At 35.2% G+C, this 12,803-nt stretch overlaps 1 protein-coding gene across 3 annotated transcripts in view; it reads right to left on the minus strand.

Moving 5' to 3' along the window:
* PDE4B (phosphodiesterase 4B) overlaps positions 1–12,803 on the minus strand; it is a 591,358-nt gene that overhangs the window by 383,235 nt on the left and 195,320 nt on the right. The window contains exon 1 of one of the 3 annotated variants that reach the window (XM_055234627.2): positions 6,945–7,353. The exons of the other annotated variants lie outside the window; for them this stretch is intronic. Within the exon in view, the coding sequence (XP_055090602.1) occupies positions 6,945–7,180 (236 nt within the window). The 5' untranslated portion in view covers positions 7,181–7,353. Of the gene's footprint in view, positions 1–6,944; positions 7,354–12,803 lie in introns of those variants that run through there. 3 annotated transcript variants of the gene reach the window in all.

Below are 12,803 nucleotides of genomic sequence, written 5' to 3' on the forward strand. Positions count from 1 at the left end.
GATTTGTACATGGTGACTTAATTAAATAGGCTACCATGTAAAGCACTTAGGCTCTAGTGAGATATTATAATTAAATCTATATCTGCAATATCATAGAATACAATATAGGAAGCAAGCTGCAGTAGCTCTACTGACAGAAAGAGAGCACAGCTATTGAGAGATGAATGGAGAAGAATGCTTGTAGAGTAAGTATCGACAAAGCTTCCTTTCCGGTTCCGTCATATCAAGCTAAAGGAAAAATGCTCATAGAATAAAGAGCAGGAAACAGAAACCATATTCATTCTTTATTTTCTTCAACAAGTATTTGTTAAATGACTGCCTTTCTTGTATGCTCTCAGGATACTGAAAACAAGACAGAATCACTGCCCTCATGCAATTTAGCAGGGATGGCAGACGATGAAAGGATAAGACAATATAACAAATAAGCATGTCTATAATGTATTTTCAGGTAATAATAAGTACCAAAAAGACAAGGAACTAAAAGGCGAAAGGGTGCGATTTTAGATAGGGAGGTCAGCAAAGGCCTCTCCAGATAGTGATACCTAGATATAGTAGAATCCTGAATGGACATAAGAGGAGACCATGTTAACATCCAGGTACTTTTCTTCCAGGCAGAAGAAAACCAAGTGCAAAGGCCAGAAGTGAATACAGGCTTAGTTTGCTGAACAACAGAAAGCAGGCTCACAGGGCTGGAGAACAGGAGAGGAGGTTGGAAGCAGCCTGGGGCCAGATAATGTAGGGCCTGAAAACCATGGTAAGCGTTTGAGATTTTTTTCTAAGAAATCACTTAAATGCTTCTAGCATAATGTTGCAAGTGCATTGACAGTGATGTTAGAGAAGGAAGCACTATAAACATCTAAGGAGAAAAACTGAGAGATAACAAAACAGAAAGGAATGGAAAGAGAATGCAAGTAGGATTTAGCAAAATGGGTTTAGCCTTTAGCAGAAAGGCAGCTGGCAAGCTTGCTGGGCCACCTTCCGGCATGTGTCCTGGGGGTTGTCACCATTAACTTTGCAAAGCCCTTTTTACAGCAAGTATTTTAAAAATCCAATATATCGAAGACTTGAGGACACTAAAAGGCCAGGAAAACACTATTTATAGATGTACTGATAAAATGCTTGCTCTGATTAAAGCAACAGACTCAGGCTATGAGGCATAGATTTCTACTGCCATTTGATTCAGATTGTGGACTAAGATAATACCTGCTTTTTTTTTAACCCACTAGGAGTCTGCACTTAAAGTAAAATACAAAGCACCTCTAGTAAATTAGGACTGAGCTAATAGGGTTTTCCTCAGATGCACACATCCTCCTATGCACCTTTGCTGATTGTTTGATGCATGCAGGGGTATTGTACCAGCTAGTACTATCTACAGCATCATGGTGTAAGTGATAAATGCAAGAGACACCAAGTTCACATGCTTTCCTCCCAGTTTCCATAAACCATAATTTGTTAAGTCATAAAACATGTCATATGCATAGTTTTCAATGTTACGGGATATACAAAATAAGTAGAAGTCATTATCTCTCAAATACACATTGTCCCTTTTCCATTTATCTTTAAGCTCCTTGTCCTCTAACCCATTCCCCACCTGACCTGCAAAGTACCTTTCCAAAATAAAAATAATATATGGCAATCCTCTTCTCATAACCTGTCGTGGCTCGCCACTGAGAATGGATGGGCTAAAACTCCAACTCTTGTTCATGACATTGGAAGCCCTAGCAAATGGCTCCAATCTGCTGGCACAGTCTTACTTCCTAGCTTTCCCACCTTGCATCCTTAGGCTGAAACCCCAGTGAACTATGTGTACTTCCACTCATGCTGAGAGTCAAATCCCAACTCAGCTGTTTATTTTCTGTGTAAACTTGAACAAATTACTTGTCCTGTCTGACCTTTATTCCTTTTCCTATAAGATGAAAATAATATAATAGTATATAACTCGTGGAGTTTTTATATGCTTAAATGAGTAAATACATTTATAATTAATATACAACACATTATATAAGTGCTGAATATATTAGAGCTATTATTGTTATTATTTGTTAACAGGACTTCCTAATTATTGCTCCCTTGGCCAAAAAATACCTCTCCTGCCCACTTTTCTCCTAGAAAACTCCTATTCATTTGTCACAACCCCACACAAATGTCATCTCTTCTCTAAACTTCCCTTAAAACATCGACTCACTCTGTAGTGGTAGTTATTTCTTCTGTGCCCTCATGACAAGTTGAACAACATGCTTCAGTAGCATTATTCCCACACCATTGGTTAATTATTATTGCATAAGTTTGTCTTCCAGCTAGTATAGGAGTTCTTTGAAGACAAGGGCTCTTCCTCATTTCGTGTCTCCTAAGCCCAGATCAGAGCCTGGTGCATAGTAGACTCATAACAAATGTTTTGTTCAAACAAATGTTGAATCAATAAATATGTAAAGATAGACATCTCTCAAAAAATTTCCAATATTACCAGGAAAGAATTCAAGGCAATTGATCAATATTACTAGCACAGATTCAGTAGAGTTAGCTAACAAACTAGGACTAAGTTGTATAATACAGCAAGCATGTCTGCAGTTCTAAGGTCAATCATATGCCATATTCACTGTTTTTTTTTCCTATTCTCCACTTAATCCAGTGTTGTCTTGCCAAATATAAGTCCCTTTAGAGTACTAACTATGGCTTTTAAAACTTTTGTATTCAAATATTAAATACACAAGTAAAGACTTCACGAACCTTTGTTAAAACGAGAAAAGATTTCCAAGATATAGGTAAAACTAAATGAGAAAAAGGAATACAAGCCTCTTTCCTCCTACTAACTTCTAATTACAAAAATATTGTTTCATGTGTGCAAGCATGGACAGAGAGATAGAGGGTAGTGCTCACCAGTACAAGAAGAGAGCTCCAAAAAGGAGCAGCAATGCAGCAGGGTGGGGGGCAGGGGTGGGTCAGGGGGGTGCAGTGGGCCCAGGATATATTCAAGACCATTGTAGTAGCTTTCTTCAGAGAGCATCATGTTGTTAATGATGAAAGAGAACTGATGACTGAAGTTAGGACATCAACAAAGAAGGGAAGGTTGTAAAAGCTGGACACTGTGTGACAAGAACCAGGCAAGCACAAGCAGGCCATACAGGCCAAGTAGGATAACACTGTGCTTCAGAAGTTGTCATCCCTGATGTGGGATTGGGGATAAATACTATGCTGACCTAAGAACTCTGGCAGTAATTTTCCAATTCAGTAATTCTGAAGGTTCCATTGACACTTTGCAACTTATTACATGTTTCATATCTATATTTTCTCGTATCATCTAATAAAGAGTGTGGTATCCACTTTTGGGTTTCAAAATTCAAAGAAAAATTTTGAAATTTGAGACGGTGATTCAGAGTCAAAATAATGATTAATGGAGTATAAACACCTATAAGATGCTAAAGCAATTCAAAATACTTTTGATATCTGCAGCAGGTAATATTGAAAGGATCATGAATTTGGAGTATACTTATATTCCAAATGAAACTTAAATGAGATAACATATGCAGACATTCTAGTAAAAAACTTAAAATATAGTAGGTGTTGGAATACATGTGGGTTGAATCAGATTTTTTTTCTCTTCTTGCTCACAGCAGTGCTCAATTACATATGTTGAGTGAATGAAAAAGAAAACCCTGGCACAAGTTAATAATAATCTTCAGATTCATGCAGGCTCTTATGCATCTTTGTTATTAATAATATCCACTGAGGGGAAAAAGATTATATATAATATATAAATAATATAGATAAATCATAACAAATAATTTTCTAGTACCTGGATTATAAAGTAGTAAGATTGTATACTAAGTGAGATTTTAGAATTATTTTCTCTAGAGTCTTAAAAGTAGGGCAGATTCCCATATGTTAAAGATGGAGTAATTGTGGTCCTGCCCAAGGGTAAAAGGAAGCAATGAGATAATCATCCAAATTCCTTCCAGATTTAGGATTTTGTAAATACTCTGATTAGTGATAACACATTGAATATCCACATTTCCCCAGATATTTTTAAATAGCCCAGAGTCAGAATTTCATAAATATTTCTTAAATCTTCTGCCATTAGTCCACAGTTCATAGTTTGGGTTTTTAAAGCCAGAACTACACATCCATCTGACTGAAATATGAAATCTACAAATAAAAACTGTTTAGTGGGTTTGCATATAAACTGCATCCTCTGCATTGTTTAGCTTCATCATGAAAATTACTTTAATTTCAATGCTGGAATCAAAACAATCCAATCTTTTTAAAAGAAGCCTACTGTCTACTGTAAAGTAATAACATGTTTTTAGAGACTTCTAAGTGCATATCTTGGAATTTCTAACTTAAGTGCATGGTTTGGAAAAATACCAATCGTTGATCGTGAAAGGCTGGTTACATTTCACTATGACAAAGAGGCAAAAATAAAGTACTTATGCTCTTCTTTCCTCGTGTAACCATTTCATCTAATGTAAAAAAGCACATGAAATTTTTTGGAAACTCAAGAAAGAAAAGTTTATTATTCTCACAAGTCTTAGAGACAGGAGGTATAGCAGACCATACAGAGCCACGTATATTCATTGGAAAGACATTAGAGTGCTCAAGAGACAAAAAAGCGAAGCAAGGGGAAAGCATGAAGCATTAGGCTAGAGCCTTTATTGGGGTTCCCCGGGAAAGGCAAAATTTTTAAGATTTGAAAAAGTCATAAAAATATGTAAGATATATGTCTATTTTCTAGAAAGAGATTTGCATTGCATGTTGTATGAAAATAAATTTGAAAAATGTTACACATGTATTCAGATAAAACAATAGAAATAAATATAAAGACTTAGTCATGAGCTGAAAACAAACTGTGAAACAGTTTTACTAAGAAACATCAGAAGGCGAATGTGTGAGTTGAAAGAAAAAAGGGTGAAAATGAATCAGTCATAACTAAAGTTATTTACAAGTTTAATGATTAATGAATTATTTTAATCTATATTATAGAGCATTATATCAAAGTCCTGTTTTCTTTTTTGGCAATTGTAAAATTTTGTTTTAATTCAACTAAAAGAATATCATCTTATTAGCGTAGGTAACTTCAGATACCATTTAATTGTTCCTTTTGCTGCCAGAAAATTTGTATAATGCATGAGTAAAACTAGCTCTTTAATCATTTTAAAATTGAGGTTCTTTGGAAAAGTAAAAAACTCCAGTATTTATAGCTCTATGTTCTTAGCACATCAAAAATCTATTATAAGAAAAAGGTCACACTATTGTGTTCAGAACCAAAACTCTACATTAAGAAAAATATTACCAAGGGTTTAAGAAGACATCACTATCTAAAAATTAGCTATCTAAAATTAAATATCTTTTGGTTAAAATAGTGATTTAATATTAACTCAAGAAAAAATGTGCATCTATTGTGTATTTTCTGTATATATTATTTTCATAACTAATTGAGCATATATTTATATATCTTCCCTATTCAGTTATACTACTCAGCAAACTATAAGAAAATACATACATGTTAGGGGTGGGATAAAGCACAAAAGAGAGGACTTCTTCAAGTCAGTACATCCTTATACATAAACCTTCCCTTTATACGAATGTTACCATCATTGGTAGGCTTTGAAAGACTAACCACGTGTATTCTGCAAATAAGAGATTACAATTAAACAACATGATTTAATACATCAAGAAGATGACCAAAGAAATTCTGCAATAAAGCCATTATATGAACAGTCCATTGTCAGAAAGCAAGAATAAGCACATCATATATGCCAGGCAAAGTATATGTTGGCTAAACATGTGGTATCTATCAAAGGCAAGCTATATCTCTCTAGGCATAACTTTAATTTGCCAATGCACTATACAGTAGATTAAGCAGACAAACATTTTAGATAAGTAGAAATAATTCAAGTGAATATTAATTTTTAAAAATCAGATCTCCTCAGTTTATAATGTTGATTGGCAATCCAGCATGTAGTCACAAAATCACTGTGTTAGAATTGCCTTTAAAATGTACATGTTCCCTTTATTGCTATGGTCCCTGCTAGAAAAAACTAAGGTACAGCTACTCAATTTTTAAAGGTACCTTGATCTGAAAGAAAATATATCCTCCAGAAAAATCTGAAGTGGCCTGGCTTTTACAGTAAAAGTGATTTAATTTCATCATGTTTTTTCCTTACATTTCATCATTATACTGTTTAAGAACGCTACCCTACTATATTTACATACCTCGTAAACATGTATATTAAAGGTGGCAGGCTCAGTGCAAGTTTTACAGAGGGTTCTTGAATTTATTTGCTGAGTATTTCAAAAATAGCTATAAATTTTAAGGTCCATTTTTTTTTTAAAAGAAGCTCTTAAAGATAACAGCATTTTGGAGTCATAAATTAAAGTAACTGACCATGCAATTTCAGAAGTGGGAACTTAGTTTTCCCTTTCCTTAAGTAGTGTAAAGATAAGTCAATAAATAAAAAACTCACTGGTTTATACGCTATAAACACGGTGGTACAATACATTAAGTTAGACTTTATACATTATCTTAAAAATAAGTTAGAACTAAGATTAAAACACTTATTCATGTCCCAAAATTATTTTTTTTAAATCACTAACAATCACAAAACAAAAAAGTCACCTACCACCTCAACAAATATGAAACAAAAAACTGACTTCTTTAAACATTCATTATTACTTGACTTACCTAGAATAGCTATGTATTCTGATAAGCAGTAATTTTAAAGACTCTACAGTTAAAAGCATATTTTATCTGGAAAAAGCTAGTAGCACAATGACAAGTTAGCACAGTGCATTTATGTATTCTTCATCTGACCTGGTCTCCATTCATTTCACACTTGTGGTATGTTTTAGGAACAAAACTCAAATGTTCCATTTTCTACACTGCTAGATCACTGGTGCTAATGCGAGAATCTGAAAAGCACTGTAGATACCTCCAAGTCTTATCTTACCACGTATGAGCCACAGTGAAGCGACGACGCTGCCGAATGCTTTTATTCACCAGCAACTTTCTGAAAAAGCATGGTGAGTTCCTTGGTGAACTGCGTGGAGAAATTTTAGGAGATGTAGGTCTGTTTCCTGGTAATCTCGGAAGCTCAAGTTCTAAATGCATTTGCTCCTTGAAAGTCTTTATGCAAACCTCAGGTTCAGAAGCAGTAAGTTCCTTTGAAGAATCTTTTGCTGTCATGTCTTGTAAGGAGTGCTAGCTTTCACCATCCAAAACAAAAATCTCAAACATAGCAGAGACACTGCTGCAGGTTAGAAGACTGATAAGTCTGCAAACTATTTCCAGTTTAATTTACGAAGCTGTGACTCCAATATATGAGCGTCTTCGAGCAAGAGCAGCACACTCGAAGAATAGCAAGTCAGGCTGTCACAAGGAGCTTTATCAGGCTGGCTTTGCCTCTGAAAATGCGCCAAAGTGCTTCCAATGTCAGTAGCCTCCTTGTGGATGAGGTTTGTCTGCAAGCTACACACTGACACTCACTGAATTCATTCAGCTGAATATATCAACTCATGAAATATTCATAAGGGCTTTTGATAAATCCTTTACATGCATTTTTTAAAAAAAAATCTTATCAAACAAGCTGCATTCACTAATGGATAGTAAGCAAAACCTAGTCACTTGTTTTGTTTGCACAAAGAGCAGACCCAGAATCCGTCCAGCATGTGTAATGTTTAAAGTCTTCATTCAGAATTATCTTGCTCTGTAATGCACACAACAGTAACTCCACCTACCAAATGCTATTGGCCCAGGATTATTTAAACAATTGCACTCTGTTTCCCCCTTAACAACACCCTTCATCGCTTTAGATTTCCACAAAATTTGTGAGGCTAACTGTCTTCATCACAGTAAAAACTGATTAAATCCAGGATTGTCAAAAAAAGCTAGCTAAAATAGCCTTCTGAATTCCATTTTTGAATGAAAGAGCTGATTTGCTGAAGTTTTTTTTTTCCTCCCTTCTCCAGAAGATCCAAAACAGCATCAATATAAAAAATGTCAGTGAACAGGAAAACATTGGATTTGGTTCATTCCCCCAAGGAATTTAATGCCCAATCTTTATTACAATAAACATTACCCTCATTCTTCTGTTTAAGCTCATTGTTCGTGGGTTGCCAACGGCAGCCACTCTATGTTAGATGCACAGCCACTTTGACAGCAAAGCTCACAAAACTGGAATGAAGGTAACAACCAGGAAAAATGGATACTCTCAGTTAAAGTGCAGAGTCCAAAGTCAAGCACTATGCATGTGTTTGTGTGTGTGCGGGTAGGTGTACAAGATACTGTATGCGTGTGTGTGGGCATATACATTTGAGAGTGGGTGTACTCTGTTCACAAAGAATGCAAGTGAGACTTATGGGCAAGGGAGTCCAAAAAATGCCTCATGTCCAAAAGTAGATCACTGTAACCTAACACGTAGATATATATTGGAATACAGCTTCTATACTTTAAAAGGCACATGCGGAAGTAGAAAGAATATAGTGGTGCTTGAAGTTTCTGGATGTTATGAAAAGTCTATACCGGCAATGATTGTCACAAGGGCCAGCCTGATCTCAAATAAGTTTGACAAAGCAGAACTAGGGCTCATCAGCAAGATCAGCAAGAGTGACAGAAAAGAAATGATTCTCGGTAAGACTTCAGTGAAAAAGGGAGGCATTTAATTCTCCCACTAAGATGTGAAGTCTTCTACGCTTATAAAATCATTTGGGCTGAGCGCGGTGGCTCATGCCTGTAATCCCAACACTTTGGCAGGTGGATCAGTTGAGGCCAGGAGTTTGAGACTAGTCTGGCCAACATGGGGAAACCTCGTCTCTCCTTAAAAAAAATACAAAAATTACCCGGGCTCGATGGTACACACCTGTAATCCCAGCTACTCAGGAGGATGAGGCACGAGAATCACTTGATCCAAGCAGGCGGAGGTTGCAGTGAGCCAAGATCATGCCACTGCACTCCAGCCTTGGTGACAGAGTGTGTCTTTGTTTCAAAAAAATATATATATCATTCATCTGTGTCAGATATTCTGGCTAAAATGTGCTAAATATCTAAAGGGCTAAATAAGAGCAGACTAACTCCTACATGTAGGAGCAAGTAAGACCCATACCAGCCCTTGGGAAAGTGGTTCAAACATAATAGGAAGGGTTTAAATTACTGGTTTACAGGTACTACTCTGGAAAGCAGAACAACATTTCAATAATTAACTAAAATATATTATGAACAAAAGCACAGTCATAGAATTTTAGACTTGCACTGATTCCTAGTAATCACCTTGTTCAGCTTCTCATTCCAAACACAAGGTAACAGAGATAGAGAATTTAAGCAACTTACCTAAAGTCACATTAGCTGCTGATGTTAGAGCTGAAACTAAATCCCAGGGTTTTTGATTCCCAATGGAATGATCTTTAATTCAATTACAAAATTGCAATTTTGTTCAAGGAGGTGCTAATGCATTTTTTAATATCTAAAGATATTTTAACTGCCCTATTTGAGAAGACAAACTGTTAGTAATGTCACAGGAGAAAATATGGCTATAAGCTACCTATTATTTGCTGAATTATGAAAAGAAAGCTGGGACTTTTCTCCAGCAATAATATGATTTAAAACCGGGACATGAAAATATGTGATTTTGCCATTATTCATAGTGATGTATTGGCAAAAAATAAAACAGCAATTTGAAGTTACAAAAGATACTCCTCATATTTACTTTTCAAAACTGCCAAAATATAGTAAGCATTTTAGGAATTTCTTTCTGAAAATATTACAGCAAATTTCACAACGCAGATATAGCTATATGTGAACTGGAGTTTAGATAAAGAAATGTTGACATAAACTTACCTAAAGCACTACAATAGTGCAATTAAATTACTTTCCAATTATTATTGCCGAATTATGTGCCATCATGTGGCATTCCACATTACTTTTTTCACTTTACCTACTATGATAGCCAAGGTCCCAAGTAAAGAAATTTTGAGAATCATCCTAAGATGTGATGTTCACAAAAATATGTAAAGTCTGTAATTCTACCTACTCTAGAAAAAGATAGGAATACCAAAGAGAGCCAATTGAAATATAAAACTTAAAAGATAATCAGACTCTTTGAAAGTCTGAATTACTTATTTCTGAAAAAAAAAATGTTTAAGGCAAGTGCAGGAAAGTTTGTTTTTAGAGCCAAACTGCCAAAAAAAAAAAAAAAATGAGACACTTTGCCAAATATTGAAATCAAAGATGAGCCTACAAGGTAGGAAATAGGCAATGCTATCTAAGAAAAAGTAAACATAAGCACAGTAAAAACAAATCCTATGCTATATTTCAGCAAAGTATACTATTTGAGAGAGACAGCCAGGAGAACAGGAGAAAAAGCAAATAGAATCTATTTGCCCTGTCAGGTGCCTAGGAAGGAACTAATGAATAAAATGAAAACCTTCCTGTTCATGTATAACCCTTAGCCCTTGGCACCTCAGAAGGAGAAATGAGTAATTCCCAATTAATTTATCAATGTACAGATACTTGAGAATTATTTGAGAATTCCAATTAAAGGTATGTCTCAGGTTTATTTATTTTTTATAACTCAATTACATTTTATTTTATTTTATTTTTTAGACAGTGTCTCGCTGTGTCACCCAGGCTGGAGTGCAGTGGCTCCGTCTAGGCTCACTGCAACCTCTGCCTCTGGGTTCAAGTGATCCTACCTCCCGAGTAGCTGAGATTACGGGTGCCTGCCACCATGCCTGGCTAATTTTTTGTATTAGTAGAGACAGGTTTCACGATTTTGGCCAGGCTGGTCTCAAACTCCTGGCCTCAAGTAATCTGCCCGCCTCAGCCTCCCAAAGTACTGAGATTACAGGTGCAAGCCACCGTGCCCAGCCTGTTTCAGTTTTAAATAATGAAATTTCTGGTATTCACATCTTGTCAAAGCAATAAGAATCAATAATTTATCATAATAAAATATCATTAAAGGATTTGAATAGAGTTATATAGTCAATAACAACTAAATAATGCATTACTTATTATAAATATTGTGGAAAAAATGGAAACATTTTGATTTTCATTGAATTGAAAAGAAAGGTCAATTAATTATAGCCAAAAATATGATAAATTTATAGTGACACTATGATAGCTTTGGTTTAAAATGTTTTTAAAATTCAACATCTTTGTAATACAATTATTTTGGATGAATATAATTACATTCTTTTTATATTCGGTATCCTTCAAACTTTAAAAGTTGACCTGGAATAAATTTTCTGCGAGTAACTACTTTTCAACTATTATAAAAGTATTTTCAATGGACAAAACTGCAGTTTGTATACAATAATATTATACCTAGCACAACATGGCACTCAAAATAACATGGTTCCCACTTATTGTAAATATAAAGCTGGATATTTGAGAAGACAATGAATTAAGAAGCTTTTTTAAAGAAGACAATCCAGAAGCTTTTAAAAAAAATCTTTAAAAGAGGAACAGATTTAAGACTATCAATATTAATAAAATTGAATTATTATTGATCTTGTCTTTATTTATTTCACTAGCTGGTTCCTTTTTTCTAAAACAACACACAACCATTAGACTCTATTCAAGTAAAGCTATACAAGATCCCTTCCTTCAGTCAAAGACAAGGTAACAGAGCACCAATGAACAACCATACCTCTTCCAGCAGTGTATGCTGTTATACAACAGTATATAACAGTAAATATACTGTTATATATAACTACAGCAACCCTCAAATTGCAACTTCTCCCAATTTTTCTATTTTGTTTTTAAAAACGAAGCTAGAGAATTATTCTAACATGATTGAAAAGAAGATAATATTCAACTGAATAAAAATGGTTATCTAGCTATCTTAGAAAATTAACTGGCAACTCTTTAAAAGAATTATAGAGATGTAACTTACATTTTTTTGCATTCCTACTGAGTGCCATATATGGCAGTAAGCATTTCTAATATATTACTTTATTTGATCCTCATAAATATATCAGACAAATACTGTTGAAATTCCCCGTTTGAAACATAAAATCCTTTCGAGCTGGGCTGAGTCTTGTTCAATACTGCATTTCTGGAATTTGGGATAGACTATGGCGCAGAGTAGACAGTCAATAAATATTTGTAGACTGAATGTACATTATTTGTAAATTATTATACCCATTTTCAGATAAGAATATCAAGATGCAAGGCCGGGTACAGTGGTTCACGCCTGTAATTCCAGCACTTTGGGAGGCCAATGCAGGCAGATCACCTGAGGTCGGGAGTTCAAGACCAGCCTGGCCAACCTGGTGAAACCCCGCCTCTACTAAAAAATACAAAAATTAGCTGGGCGTGGCAGCGCATGCCTGTAATCCCAGCTACTTGGGAGGCTGAAGCAGGAGAATTGCTGGAACCCAGGAGGTGGAGGTTGTGGTGAGCAGAGATTGTGCCATTGCACTCCAGCCCAGGCAGACAACAGCGAGACTCCATCTCAAAAAAAAAAAAAAAAAAAATCAAGAAATAAAATTGCATAGCTTTTAAACAGTTGATCCAATACTAAAAAACCAGGTCTTTCCACTCTAACTATAGTGTCCATTTTATTATATCTCACCAATGCTACCCAAGTTTTTATAACAGAGGATACCTTATGGGACAGAAGAGGGAATTCATGCTCCCAGCGTGATCCAGTCATATTGCCAGAAGTTCATCTTCACATATACTTAACATCCTTGAGTCTGAAGTTATCTAGCATGATACTTTTATAAGATGATATGAATACCTCACTTTTATCCATATGATGCTATTTAATTACTCATCTTTAGTAAAATGGTGCTTCAGAAAGATCAGTTTT

This window comes from Symphalangus syndactylus, chromosome 19 (assembly GCF_028878055.3).
Source record: "Symphalangus syndactylus isolate Jambi chromosome 19, NHGRI_mSymSyn1-v2.1_pri, whole genome shotgun sequence".
Taxonomy (NCBI): domain Eukaryota; kingdom Metazoa; phylum Chordata; class Mammalia; order Primates; family Hylobatidae; genus Symphalangus; species Symphalangus syndactylus.